This window comes from Plecotus auritus, assembly GCF_963455305.1.
Source record: "Plecotus auritus genome assembly, chromosome: 3".
In the NCBI taxonomy this organism is placed as follows: domain Eukaryota; kingdom Metazoa; phylum Chordata; class Mammalia; order Chiroptera; family Vespertilionidae; genus Plecotus; species Plecotus auritus.
This window is the reverse complement of record NC_137772.1, coordinates 224,892,665-224,906,915: the sequence shown is the minus strand read 5'-3', so window position 1 is coordinate 224,906,915 and position 14,251 is coordinate 224,892,665. Positions and strand designations below refer to the sequence as shown.

The 14,251-nt window shown below is 61.6% G+C and overlaps 1 protein-coding gene across 1 annotated transcript in view; it reads left to right on the top strand.

Moving 5' to 3' along the window:
• Nucleotides 1-4,141, top strand: part of SHISAL1 (shisa like 1) — a gene marked incomplete at its 3' end in the record, with an annotated part of 100,862 nt that extends 96,721 nt beyond the window's left edge. Inside the window, exon 5 of the mRNA XM_080660704.1 lies at nt 188-4,141. Within this exon, the coding sequence (XP_080516830.1) occupies nt 188 (1 nt within the window). The remainder of the gene's footprint in view (nt 1-187) is intronic.
• Nucleotides 4,142-14,251: the final 10,110 nt, after the last annotated feature.

Genomic DNA, 14,251 nt, shown 5'->3' with positions numbered 1-14,251 from the left:
CAACAGGCTTGCTTGTCCTGCTTCTAGTCTTAAAGTCAAACATTTCCCAATTCCCAGAAGACAAAGGCAGGCCATGGGCTTAGAGGAAAACTGGCTCCTCCTGGCATGGAGGTCTGAGAGAAATGTCCCCAGTGTGTCCCCATGGGGGAGACACCACTGATATTCTGTTTCCTTCTGCTTCCCCCAGAAAACCCTTTCGCCGTGCCTCAGGACTGGGGAGGTGAGACCCGAAGTGCCGGCGCAGCCTCCAAGGAGAACAACTTCACCGGAGACGCCAGGGAGAGCCGAGGCAGCCGCCGTGGTGGCAGAGGAGAAAGTCCTGCCTGTACCCCGAACCCCGTTCCGCAGACTTTAAGATTGGGAGCACACTCAGGAGTGGGGGTGCAGGGGGGTGTTCTGAGCCACCTGTCCACAAGCAATAGTCCCATTTTTGGGCTGGTGGCTTCTGAGAGGTGACGCCACTGTGGACTCAAGGTGACAACACAGAGCTGCCCTGGCCGACGCCAGCCAGGGGGATGCAGGCCTGTGCGTCGTGCCGCGGCTCCCTCGCCTCTGTCCCCTCCAATAGCGGCTCGTGGGCCCGTGCCTGTCAGAATATTGAGTGTGTGTGTGCGTGTGTGTGTGTGCGTGCGCATGTGTGACTTGGGTGTTCTTTCTGTTTGTTTGCGTTTTATTGGGTCCCTCCAAGTTCTCGGATGGGCACGTGCCACCATGTGGCGGGGTCCTCGCCAGCGTCCCGGGTCCCAGGGGTTTGCTGCAGCGGGCAGCTGCGCGCCAGATGGGGCCAGCAAGCACGGGGCGCAGCCCTGCGTGTCTTGGGGGGACGCCGGGATTTGAGAACTCCAGGGCGGGTTCATTGTTACAGAAGTCAGTCCCATAGCCACAGTAATAATAAGGGGCATGTCTGACTGTCCGAGGGGCAGGCACCAGGCGGGTGTCTGTGCACAGCTTCTCTCTCCACCGGCGAGGGAGGGCGGGGAGGCGGGGAGCCCCCTGCAGAAACAGCTCCGAGCAAGGAGGGTGCCAGGGTCACACAGTGACGGGGGGCCAGCCCCGCGGTTACATATTAGGGGTGTAGGAACCCAGAGTCCAAGCTTCCAGCCCGGAACACCCCCAGCACAGTCCGGGGACACCTCTCGGTTGCTTCCCAGTGGACGGGCCATCACCCCAAGTTCTCCACCATCGCTGCCCAGACCCTGATTCGCTCAGCACACTCTGTAAGCACCTGCCGTGTGTCAGGCCCACGCCGGACAGCGCTGGGGGCGTGAGATGAGTCCGCAGTCCTCGCCCCTGCCCCGGGGGCCGCACCTCAGGGGAGAGACAGACACACAGATCCTTCCCAGACAGGGTGACTGGCAGTATGGAAACCCAGAGGGGAAGGTTCTAGAAACCCTTCCATTTTCAGGTGGGACTTTCACACAGTCCTGGATGCCCGTAACGTTCATCCGCAGAGCTCACCACGGCCACTGCCCACGCTGTGTCCCGGGCACACAGGCAGGGTGCCTCCCTGGAAGGGATCATCAGTCCCGAGGGCCACGCTGCCCGTGTAGACACACGCGCCCACTGGTGTCCGTGATGCTGAAATCGCCCCCAGCGCCTGCTCGGTAAACCTGCCTTCCCCTCGGACCGCGCGTCCTCGCTTAGCCAGACCCAGCGTTCCCGCACCCAGACTGTCCATCACACAGCGTGAGCAGGCGGGGCCCCCCCTCGCTGCTCACGGGGTGCTGATTTTCCAGCCGGGCGGAGGGGACGGAGCAGAAGCAGGAGGACAGCAGCCGGGGGGAGCGCTGTGTCGGGAATGCAGTCACAATATGTGCGTGGGGGCCGCGTGGAGCTGGGCCCCCTGGGAAGGCCTTCCTAAGCAGGTGCCTGTCAAGCCCAGATCTGAATGCTAAGCAAGAGCCAGCCCTGGGGTAGGGACGAGCACTGCAGGCCGAGGGGACAGCCAGGGCCAGGCCCTGAGGCGGCAGCAGGCTCCGTGGTCCGGGAATCAGAGGAAATCCGGGGGGCTGGGCCCCGCGGGAGTGCGGAGCGGGTGAGGGTGAGAGAGCCCAGACCGTGTCAGCCTCGTGCTTGGATGGCGCAGAACGAACTTGCCAGCGTGTGAAGTGTTTAACAGACAGCCTGGCCTTTCAGCCTCTCAACAGCCCCATCGAGAAGGGACGCTCCCCATTTTATGGGCCAGGAAACGGAGGCTCAGCGGGGTCACGGGGCTTGCCCAAGGCCCCACGGGCAGGCTGTGGCAGACCCAGGCCATGGCTTCAGTCCCGTCTCCTCCAGCCTGTGGCGCCAGAGCCCAGGTGGACCGCTCAGCAGAGGCAAAGTGGGGGAACCTTCGCTTGGGGGTCTTGATGTAGGGATGGGCATGGCTTCCTTTCCCTTGGATGCCAGTCGTGCCAGGACATGGGCCAGGCCTTGTCTGTGTGGAGAAGCGACGGCCGGGGGAGGGGCGCGCCCAGCAGCCATTCAGCCCAGCGGGCTCAGCCCACACCTGCACCCCATGTGCGGAGCCTCGGAAAACAGAGGACCCTATCCCCGGGGCTCGGGGGCGGTGGGCACAGACCCGCGTCCTGACATGAGCCCGGCAGGTCCGTGCCCTCTCTGCCCTCCGTTTCCCTGTGGGTAAGAGGAGGGAGCCGGACCAGGCAGGGAGGGCTGGCATGGTTAGCTTCCTGTGGTTCTGGGTGAGGCTCGCGCAGCAGCTCATACCCTTTCTCTGCCCAAAAGGAGCTGGTGGCCTTGCCTCCCTGCCCGGAGGCCTGGGGCCAGAGGCCGCTGTCACGTGGACCCGCTGGGCTGGAGCCCGAGAGTGACAGCCTGCAGGGGGCGGGGCAGACTCCAGCAGCTGGAGATACAGGCGCAGCCCCGCCCCGTCCCCGCCGTGGCCTCGGGCAAGCCCCCTTCCCTCTCTGAGCCTCAGTTTCCCATCTGGCAAGCGTGCAGGGTGGGCGCGAGAGGAAGGTCACCGAGCTCGCTGCCGCGTGCGGAGGTGAGGGGGTGAGGACAGTGTGGGGCGGGGGGGCGAGCGGCCGTGGAGAAGGTCGCTCGGGCCCCGCAGATGTCGAGGGTTCCCCCAAACCCTGCGGAACCCCGGGGTCATCCCCACAGAAGCCTGTCCCCATCCCACTGTGGCGGGGGACATGCCAGTTAGCGGGGCCCCTGAGGATGCGGTGCAGGGTCGTGACAAGTTCGAGAAGGGATGGACAGAGCCGGCGGTTTCCAGCGGCTCCGAGACGGTCCAAGGTGCCTGTTTCCCTCTCACGGTGAGCTGCTGGCCGTCGCCACGTCATTTGTGAAAGTAACAATAATGACACGGAAAGAGGAAAGCGGAGAAGGAGACCCGCCCGGGAGCTGGTTTCCGGCGCTTTGCGTGACTCCCGGGTCCGTCAGCACTTCTTCCCGCGGGAGCCGCCCGTCCCGAGCAGGCATGCTTTCCCTCTGGTCCGGATCGGGTGGGACTGCGGTGCGTCCCGGACTCTGTTCGGAACCCAGAGCTGGCGGCCCGGGGGCCTCTGGCCCTCCCCTCCCTCTGAGCTCGCTCTGCCCGGCTGCCTCGGAGCTGAGCAGGACCGTATGAAACAGGCCTTAACTGGAGACATGCACATGCACACGCACACGCACAAAGGCGCTGTGCACGCACACACGCACGCACACGTCACACAAGCGATTCTGCAGGTATATCCCGTCTCTCTCGCGGTCTCTGTTGCTTTAGAAAAACAGCAGGCAGGCAGCTAGCGGGCTGGGGGGCATTTCCCCGCATCAGACGAACACCTCTGCAGGCAAATTTGGGCCCCAGGACAGGGAAGAAGGACTTGGGGGTATCAGGGGAAACGTGGCCAGAAACGGAGGTGCAGACTCTGCTGAGATGCTGGCCGGCTCACCAGCAGGTCCCAGTCCCATGTAGGTCCCTTCAGGCATGAGACTGTGGGGGTGGCCATGCCCGGCACTGCCCCCCAGGCCCCAGCAGAGCCCACGAACCCCTGTCCACGCCAGGAAGGTGTCCTGGCCCCGCTGCCCCCCGGCCCGTGTCTACAGGAGGAGGTGCCGTGAGACAAGCTCCCCAGGGCCACAGGCTTTTAAGAAACCGAGCTTGGCTTCCGTTAATTTTTCAACCCGGCTGGTCGGTTCTGCAGCAGGAAGAGAGCCCTGGGCGGCCCCGCGCGGAGTGGCGCGGGGGGGGTGGGGGGGAGTGGCGTGGCGGGGCCTCAGCAAGAGCTCCACGCGGAGGCCGGCATTGGCTGTCGGCTGCGAGGCAGCCATGTCACCTGGGCCGTCTCTGGGGCCCTCGCCTGCCATGCCCATCGGAGTGGGATAGTAGCGGCAGCTCCCGGGGGTTCTTGGTCTTACTGCTCGCCTGGCGGGCGTCAGGGTGTCTGCCTGGTCCCCACAGACATCTGAAAGGTCAGGGGGCAGCCAAGCCCCCAGGGAGGGGGTGGCACTGTGGCCTCTGCCATCTGCAACCCGGAACCTCACCAGGCGGCGTGATGCCCCGTGCCCTGCCGACAGCAGACGCTCCCAGCCCCTCCTTCGCGCAGGTGCGGGTGAGCGGATGTACGCAGCTCGGGGGTCAGAGCCTGAAACCTCAAACGCTGGAGGGCAGCCGGGAGCGATGCCAGGCCCTAGGAAATCCACTGTTCACGCGCATTCATTCATCCATCCAACAGACCCCTGCCCCACCGACCCAGCCAGCCAGCGCTCACCAGGCTCAGGCCCTGCCCTGCTGTAGGCGGAGATGTCAGGACACACCCTGTCGGGGGAGAGGCTGGGTCACCTGCGACGACAGCTGTGCCTAGGGGTTAGGGATGCTTAGATTCACAAAGCAACAGGGAGCACTTACCTCGCCCGTCCACCAGAGTGACCTTGGAGGTGTCCCCACCCCTTCCCCCCTCCCCGAGTCTCTAGTCCAAGACCCTGCCAGGCAGCTGGTGCTAGAATGATGCGTGTGGGTGAGTGGCTGTGGCCGTTGGTCCCCTGTCCCTAAAGCTCCCCTCTTCGTATCAAAGCCCTGTCCCGTTTGCCCTTGACAGCCTGAACCCCAGGGCTGCCGTGCCCGCCGCGGGGGCACCCCTCCCAGGCTGCGGCACGCATGGGCTGGGCTCCCCGCACCGTTTCCCGGGGGCAGTGGCTCCTGGGCTGGTGCAGTGAGGGGCCCAGTTGAATGGCCCTAACCCACCCTCTCCACGCACAGGACCCAGACGCCCCGAGGCAGGCTGGCCCGAGCGCGTGGCGGGAAGTCACAGATGGTGCGGCCGCCCCGGGCACCAGGGTGGCCACTCTGGAACCACACGGGTGACGCGAGAGGGAGGGCCTCTTCTCGGCACCTCACCTGTTCCTCACGGGCAGTTTCTCCCCGTCCCTTTCCCCGTTTTCTGTGTTAGAGCCGGTGGGATACGTCGCCGCCAAGCAACCGCAGGGGCAGGGCCTGGGGATGTGCAATAACTCAGTGGGGACCCCGAGGGGGCGCTCGGTCACCCTAGCAAGGCAGGGCCCCCCAGGGCCAGCGGGACAGGGGCCCGCCGCTCCGGGTGGGGCAGAAGTGTTCCTCTCTCCCCCCGTGGACCCCGGCTTCACGTGAACAGGCAAGGGGGCCCTGAGAGTCGCTAACCGGGAAAACCAAAAACCAATATTACTCCTAATAATATTCCTGACAATATGCCGTAACACTAACGCCGTGTCTTACACTGACCGCTGTTGCACTGCTTCTGTCTTTCTATACAGTAGTTTTTATAAAGATGTCCTTAGGTTTTAATAAAGAGTGTCACGTCAGCCGGCCCCTGCCTGGAAATGTGCTCTCCTGGTGCCAGATGCGCCGGGGAACCTGCGCCCCTGTTCTTGGTCACCGTCGGGACCCGTGCAGGCCTCGCCCTGGAGCTGGTGCGGGTGTGAGCCCTCCCCGCTGGGAGGGGGAGCTTATTTCAGGAGCTGGCTCAGAACGTGGCTGGGCGCCATCTCCAGCCGGTGAGTCTGCAGGGAAGGGCCAGGCCCCCAGCATCCCAGAGGAACAAGCACTGGGCAAATAGGGGTTTGTGCCTCCAAGAACTGCCACCCACCGGGCCCACATAGGGCCCTCCTGCCACCCAGGTCTCAGCCTCCAGCAGTTTGGCCAGAGCTGTGTCGCTCCCACAGCAAAGGGGCCAGGTCCAGTTCAGGGCGGTTTCAGCACCAAATGCTATCACAGCTCTCCTCCCCCGCCCCCAGCCCCCCCGCCCCGTGGACTTGAGCCCCAACTGATGGCCTAGTGCAGTGGTCAGCAAACTGCGGCTCGCGAGCCACATGCAGATCTTTGGCCCCTTGAGTGTGGCTCTTCTACAAAATACCACGTACGGGCGTGCACGTACAGTGCGATTGAAACTTCGTGGCCCACGCGCAGACGTCGGTTTTTGGCCTGGGCGAGTCTATTTTGAAGAAGTGGCGTTAGGAGAAGTTTAAGTTTAAAAAATTTGGCTCTCAAAAGAAATTTCAATCGTTGTCCTGTTGATATTTGGCTCTGTTGACTAATGAGTTTGCCGACCACTGGCCTAGTGGGTCCAGGTGGTTGGGGGGGGTGACTCTCAGCACACCCTCCTCCTCCAACCCAGCCAGCAGCAGGGCTGGGAGAGAGAAAAGGGACACGGGACTGGACCGGGTGGGAGGTAGGGGGGAGGGAGAGGGGGCAGGATTGCCGTCACTATTTCGCTGCTGTGGGCGTGTTCTTGGGGCAAATGGAGGCTTCTTTGGAGACCCCCTTGGGGCCTCCTCATGCCCCATAAAACTTATATTCACACCAAAACCTGCACCCCAAACTGGAAAATGTCTAATGCCTTTCAACTGGTGAGGGGCTGAGCAAACTGTGTGCATCCCTCCATGGAACACGACCCCGAAGTAAAGAGGCATGAACCGTGGTTGGCAGGTGCGCCGATCCGGGCGAAGCTCCGAGAACAGCACGGCCTGCGGAAAGCCAGCTCCAAAGGCTGCCTGCTGGGTGAGTCCAGGTAGGTAACGTCCCGAAGGCGCACTTACAGGCGCGGGGGAGGTGAGGGCTGTCAGGGCTGAGGAGCGGTGGGACGCGTGGAGGAGGGTGTGAAAGGGGCGCGGCCAGGTCCTGTGATGACGGAGGGTACGCACCGCGGCGGAGCCTGTGCCAATACCCCGGGGGTGAGATTGCAAGGTGTTCCCACCGGGAAACGGAAGGGGTCTCCCCGCACGACGCCTCACAGCTGTGTGTGAATAGACGGCGGTCGCACGAGGAAGAGGCTTTGCAGAGGCGAACCAGGGATTTGGACGCAGGGCTCACCTGCAGGGCTCGGTGGGTTTGCAGAGGCCCGAGCCCTGGGCGGAAGGGAGTGGACAGCCCGCTCTGGGGAAGGGTGGGGCCTCAGGGGGCGGGGCTCGGTGGGTTTGCAGAGGCCCGAGCCCTGGGCGGAAGGGAGTGGACAGCCCGCTCTGGGGGAAGGGAGGGGCCTCAGGGGGCGGGGCACAGAACCCACCTCAGTGACCACAGGCCGTTCCGAGCTCCAGAGCGGAGGGGGCAGCGCGGAATAATGCGATGCCACGTTTCGCCCATCACACGGGCAAAAAGGAAATCTAGAAACGCACGCAGCTAGAAATGACACTGATTACAGCCTCTGTGGAAGGCAATCTGGAAATACCTATTAACGCTGAAAACACTACAGCCTTCAGCCAGCGTGGATGGTGTGAAATGGGGGGAGGTGGGAGGGAATCCCGCGTGGGGATGGGTGGGAGAGAATCCCATGTGGGAGGTGGGTGGGAGGGAATCCCGCGTGGGGGCGGGTCGAATGGGAATCCCGCGTGGGGGTAGGTGGGAGGGAATCCCGCGTGGGGATGGGTGGGAGGGAATCCCGTGTGGGGGTGGGAGGGGACTCCCGTGTGGGGGTGGGTGGGAGGGAATCCCGTGTGGGGGTGGGTGGGAGGGAATCCCGTGTGGGGGTGGGAGGGGACTCCCGTGTGGGGGTGGGTGGGAGGGAATCCCGTGTGGGGGTGGGTGGGAGGGAATCCCGTGTGGGGGTGGGAGGGGACTCCCGTGTGGGGGTGGGTGGGAGGGACTCCCGCGTGGGGGCGGGTGGGAGGGGACTCCCGCGTGGGGGTGGATGGGAGGGAATCCGTGTGGGGGTGGGTGGGAGGGGACTCCCGTGTGGGGGTGGGAGGGACTCCCGCGTGGGGATGGGTGGGAGGGAATCCCGCGTGGGGGCGGGTGGGAGGGGACTCCCGCGTGGGGGCGGGTGGGAGGGGAATCCCGCGTGGGGGTGGAAGCGACCATGCTGAGCAACGGGGAGCAGACTGGATGAGCAGCTCTCCAGCAAGCAATGCGTGAACACGGCACATGCCTGTCTTCATTATCACATGTGCTGACATAAAGGACGCGTGGCCCAAAGTTCACAAATAGTAATGCAGCCTATAACGCTCTTTATGTAAACCTCACACAGTCCGCTGATTCTCGCAGGAGGCTGATCGCAGCCGTGACCAGTGTAGCAGCAGGAACGTCCCGTCCCGCGCAGCTTCCCTGTTAGCGTCGGTGGAAGGGAAGCAAGGAAGGCGTGTGGACGTCGCCCCTCGTCCCTGCATGAATGTTCTCTTCATTGGACTGGAGGACAGTTTTCAAACCCTGAGAAAAGTTCCTCAATTGGGGCTATTCACAAGCCATCACTACGGACGGGACACACTTTTAAGTTGCATTTGGATTATCAATGCTAATGTTTCTTTTTAAAATATATTTTTACTGTATTGATTTCCGAGAAGAAGGGAGAGGGAGAGAGAGAGAAACATCAATGATGAGAAAGAATCATTGATCGGCTGCCTCCTACGTGCCCCACATGGGATTGAGCCCACAACCCAGGCATGTGCCCTGACCAGGAATCAAACCCTGACCTCCTGATTCATACATAGGCCGACGCTCAACCACTGAGCCACACCAGCGAGGCTAAAATACATTTTTAAAGCAAGTCCTCAGTTGAACATTTGTTTATTTATTGTTGTATAACAAACCATCCCAAAACTTAGTGGCTTAGAACAGCCACGGCTATGAGAATTCTCTGGGGTGAGCGTGGGCGTTCTCCACTTCACAGGGATGGCTGGGGATCGCATGACCTGCCTCACACGGCTGGCGGTTGATGCTGGCGACAAGCTGGGGGCTCAGCGGGGGCTCTCGGGTGGGGACCTCGGTTCTCTCTCGGGTGGGCCTCGCCACACAGCTTCTTGGGCTTCCTCACAGCATGGCCACTGGAGTGAGCAAGGGGGTGGGCAGAGGGGGTGATGGGAGAGGAGGTACAAGAGTCAAATTAAAATGGGCCTTGTAGACCCCGGTAGGACCGTGGCCGGTATTCCGGGTAAGTGTGGGAGCCTTTGCAAGGTTCTGACCAGAGGAGCGATGAATCCTGGCGTAGTGTTCGTAAAGGCTCATTCTGCTGGCTGTGTGGAGAGCAGACTTTAGGGCAAGGATGAAGGGGGCTTCTTCCCGGGCAGAAGCAGCGGGTGGTGAGACGAGGTCAGAGTCGGGAATCATTTTGCAGGTAGAGCCTACTTTATTTCCTGACAGATCTGACGGGGAGAGGGGAGGGACAGAGGAGAACCATGGGGGAACCCGAGGCCCTGGGCAGAGCAAGGGGAAGATCAGGCTGCAGCCAGCAGGACGGGAGGCTTGGAGGCAGTCAGGAGCTCAGTGGTGGCCACAGAGCTTCAGAAGACACGGATTTGACGCCCCATGGGACTGTCATGGAGGTCCCTGGCTGGAATAAGAACAGGTGCCCAGGCTAGAGGAATGACGTGGACCTCACTGGCATCTCGGCGGTGTTTAAAGCTTCCAAGAACCACCCTACCTCTAAACATAACCCTAACCCTAACCCTAACCCTAACACTAACTGTAACCCTAACCCTAGCCCTAACCCTAACCCTAACCATAACCCTAACCCTAACCCTACCTCTAACGCTAACCCTAACCCTAACTGTAACCTTAACCCTAGCCCTAAACCTAACCCTAATCCTAACCCTAGCCCTATCCTAGCCCTAACCCTAACCCTAACACTAACCCTAACCCTAACCCTAACCCCTAAACAGATCCCTAACCCTAACCCTACCTCTAATGCTAACCCTAACACTAACTGTAACCCTAACCCTAGCCCTAAACCTAACCCTAACCCTAACCCTAGCTCTATCCTAGCCCTAACCCTAACTTTAGCCCTATCCTAGCCCTAACCCTAACCCTAGCCCTATCCTAGCCCTAAACCTAACCCTAACCATAACACTAACCCTAACCCTAACCTCTAACACTAACCCTAACACTAACTGTAACCCTAAACCTAGCCCTAAACCTAGCCCTAAACCTAACCCTAATCCTAACCCTAGCCCTATCCTAGCCCTAACCCTAACCCTAGCCCTAGCTCTAAACCTAGCCTTAACACTAACCCTAACCAAACCCGAACCCTAGCCCTAACCCTAACCCTAACCCTAGCCCTAACCCTAACTCTAGCCCAAACCTAACCCTAAACCTAAACCTGACACTAATCCTAGCCCTAACAATAAGCCTAACCCTAAACCTAGACCTAGCCCTAACCCTAAACTTAAGCCTAGATCTAACCCTGAACCTAGCCCTAACCCTAACTGAAACCCTAATTCTAAACCTACCCCTACCCCTAACACTAACCCTAACCCTAGCCCTAGTCCTAGCTCTAACCCTAACCCTAGCCCTCCAACATGTTCAAGGTCAAGGGGATAGGAAGAACCAGCGGGAGTAGGAGGCACTGGCAGATGGACGCAGGGTCCTGGGTGCAGGTGAGGAGAGGGCGGCCAGGGGCATGCTGCTGACTCCAGGAGGCCAGAAAGCTGGGCTCTGGCCGAGGACTGTGGGTTTCAGGTTGGGAGTCAGTCTTCATTCAGAGCAGTTTTAGGGGATGCATGGGGCAAAGAACTTGCTTGCGGGTCAGAAGTAAAAAAATGGGGAGTTTTGCTTTTTCAAGGGGGAAAGGGACAGAGCCAGAGGGCCAAGGAGTGGGAGACCAAGTCTCTCGTGGCAATGGGAGAATCACTGGATGCGTGAACGCTCTGCTAAGAGCCGATGACCAGGGAGCTGGCCCAGCACCTGTCCTGAGCCTGCACCGATGGGCGGGGCCAGGTGCCCAACAGGGACCCAAACAGACGGCCCGCCCCCTGCCGCCTGGGCTCCGATGGGCCCTCACCCACGTGCCCTGGCTCTGCCCTGTACCCCCACCTCCGAGAGGAGTGGGAGCCCCTGAGCCGTGCAGAGGCCCCGCGCCCTGATGGGTGTGGTCCGAGGCAGCAGGCATCCCTTTAGAGCAGCCTTGGGCAAACTACAGCCCGCGGGCCGGATCTGGCTGTTCTATCCGGTTCTCTTGCTCTCCCCTCCGCTCCTTTACTTTGAATTTATATTAGTTCACACAAACACTCCATCCATGCTTTTGTTCCGGCCCTCCGGTCCAATTTAAGAACCCACTGTGGCCCTCGAGTCAAAAAGTTTGCCCACCCCTGCTTTAAAGCAACACCCTGATGCTGTCAGTCACCCCCCTTTTCATTAACTGCCTCAGAAAATAACCGAGCGGCTGGCAGATATTCAAGCCAAACCCCAGTGTGTGTGTCGTTGGGGGGGGGGGGCGTGGGGGCGGGCGGCAGCAAGACGTGACTTCACGGGGAATTTGCAGCCTGAACGAGGCAGGGAGGTCTGTCTGTGGCTCCTGGCCTGGTTTCTGAACATGACAGCGAATAAATATTGGTCTTCCCTTCTGCAGCCTTTCCATCTGGGGCTCAGCCAAGCAGGTGTCGCCGCCTCTGGTTTTCAGAACCGTGGAGACGGGGCCCAGAGAGGGAGGGCGTGGGCACCTGTGTGTTCAGAAGCTGGTTTTCCTCACCCGGCATTGTATTCTTATCAGGAGAGGCAGCGAGTGCGATGCGTGCTAAGTGAGCTGAAAGGGTTTGACGCCCGGGTAACATTTTTCCTAAACACACATCCACACATTGGGTGGGGGGGAGCAGGGGGGACCTCTTCGTCAGACCAGGTCCTGGCAGGGCCGCCCCAGGCCCGCCCGCACACCTGCCAGCTGTGCCCAGAGGAGGAGGAGCCCAGGTCCCCGCCAGCCAGCACCTGTCTCCCTTTCCGGCTCCACTCGACCTGCCAAGTTGGCCCGGGGAAGCCGTGCTGTCAAGGAAAGATGCGTTCAAAACTTTGTCGGCACCAGGAGGGGCCGGGGGCGTCCACCCCCGGGGAGCAGCCTGACACGGGCCAGCTGTCCGCGGGGCCACGGGGCTCCTTCCCCTGCTGGGCTGACCGGCCTGTGCGTCTGGCCAGGACCCTCCTCTGGCTGGTGGCCTCAGTGGCCCAGCACCTCCGGGCCCTGGCTCTGGTCTCATGGAGGCTGCTCCTTGAGTCTCCGGCTCTCCAAGGCCAAGCCCACAGCAGCCTGCGACCGCCAGCCACAGAGCTCCGTGAAGCTGCGTGACTTCCGGTTGGGGTCACCCAAGGCCAGCAGCTTCCTCTGGGGACACCTAGACCCGGCTGTCCTGCTGTGGAAGCTCGAGGGCACAAAGCAGCCCTGGGCGCTCGTGCATCAGCAGTGCCAAGCCCAGCGTGGACCAGACAGATGTCAGCCGAGCTGCCTCGGGGGGACCCCCCCTTTACCAGGAGGAAGCACCGACTCAGGAAGTCCAGTCCCTCCCAGGAGGTCACAGCAGACAAAGGGCCGAGTGGGGATTTGAACCCAGATGCCCCGCCTTCAACGCCAGTTCCCACTGTGCCAGAGGGCGGTGGGGCGGGGAGTGAGGGACTCGATTCGCGGTGCGGGACCCAGGCTGGGAAGGCTGGGGAAGGTCAGCAGCGGGAGTCAAGGGCTCCACTGGGAGGAAGTTGCAGCCCAGCAGGCATGGCTCAGTGGTTGAGCCTTGACCTATGAACCAGGAAGTCAGGGTTCGATTCCGGTCAGGGCACATGCCCAGGTTGTGGGCTTGATCCCCAGTGTGGGACGTGCAGGAGGCAGCCGATCCATGATTCTCTCTCAGCATTGATGTGTCGATCTCTCTCTCCCTCTCCTGTCCTCTTTGAAATCAATAAAAATCCTATATAATAATAGAGGAATATGCAAATTGTCCTGGACGCCATAACGTCACAACCGCTCAGCAGGCAGCATGCACAGCAGGCACGGATGGGCGGGGCCTCGCAGCGTCGGGGACGGGGGCAGGGTGGGGGGGATTAGGCAGGCGCGCGCAGAGGGAGGCCTCCGCTGCAGGCCCGCCCCCGGGGTTCCACAGGTCTCCCCCGGCTCCGGCCCACCTCTTTGGGGCAATCCATTGAGGAGCTCCGGATGGGTGGGCGGGGCCTACCTCTTTGGGGTGATGGATTGCGGGGCTCCCGCACTGTGACAGGGCACAGGCCAGGATCCGCCCTCCCCCGCCCCAACAAGTGCATGAATTTCGTGCACCAGGCCACTAGTATATTTTAAAAAGAAGAAGTTGCAGAATGTTCCAGCCCTGGGGTCCCGAGACTCGGCTTCCCAGCACAGCCTCGCTTTACTCACACTGGTTCCGGGTGTTTTGGGCCCAAAGCTTCTAGTTTCTACACCTGGACCAGGCACGGGCGCTCGGCGGGCGGCCGGCCCATCGTGTACCACGCTCTGGGGGCTCAGCCAGCTCCCTCTCAGGGAAGGCCAGCGACTTGCCCAAGACCATGCAGCTGCGAAGAGGCCCCGTGGGCTTGGAGCGCAGGCCATCCCCGAGGCCATACTGCTCCCGTGGCTACAGACGGCGAGGGAAGGACGGCCTGGAGCTGCGGGTCCTCCACTGGCTGAGCTGGTGACCTGACCCGCTGGCCTCGCTCCGTGGCCGAGGGCACTGGCCAGAGGTCAGAGCAGCGAGCCCGGAGTTGAGCACAGCCGTAACACGGTGTGCGAGGTGTCGGGGGGCGGGGGCTGGGGTTCAGCCCGCTGGGTGGGCTCAAGTCCCTGAGGAGTGGCCCGTGCACAGGGCTTATGTGGAGGTAAGAGCCCACCTGTGTGTCGATGCCCACAAGGCACTAACGTGCCAGCTGATTTGAAACACTCGTGGATGGATTAGTGGATGAATTTCCACCACGGTTGGTCTGCCCCGGTCACTTGGCCGGCTGTCTCTGGAAGAACCATTTCTGGAACATCCCATCGTTCCTTTTCCCACCACCCGGGCCCCCAGAGGCTGCTGCCCCAGCTCAGCCCGGAACCCAAGAACCAAGGGTCCAGGTGCCCCCTGGGCCAAACCAGCCAGTGGTGAGGACCCATGAGCT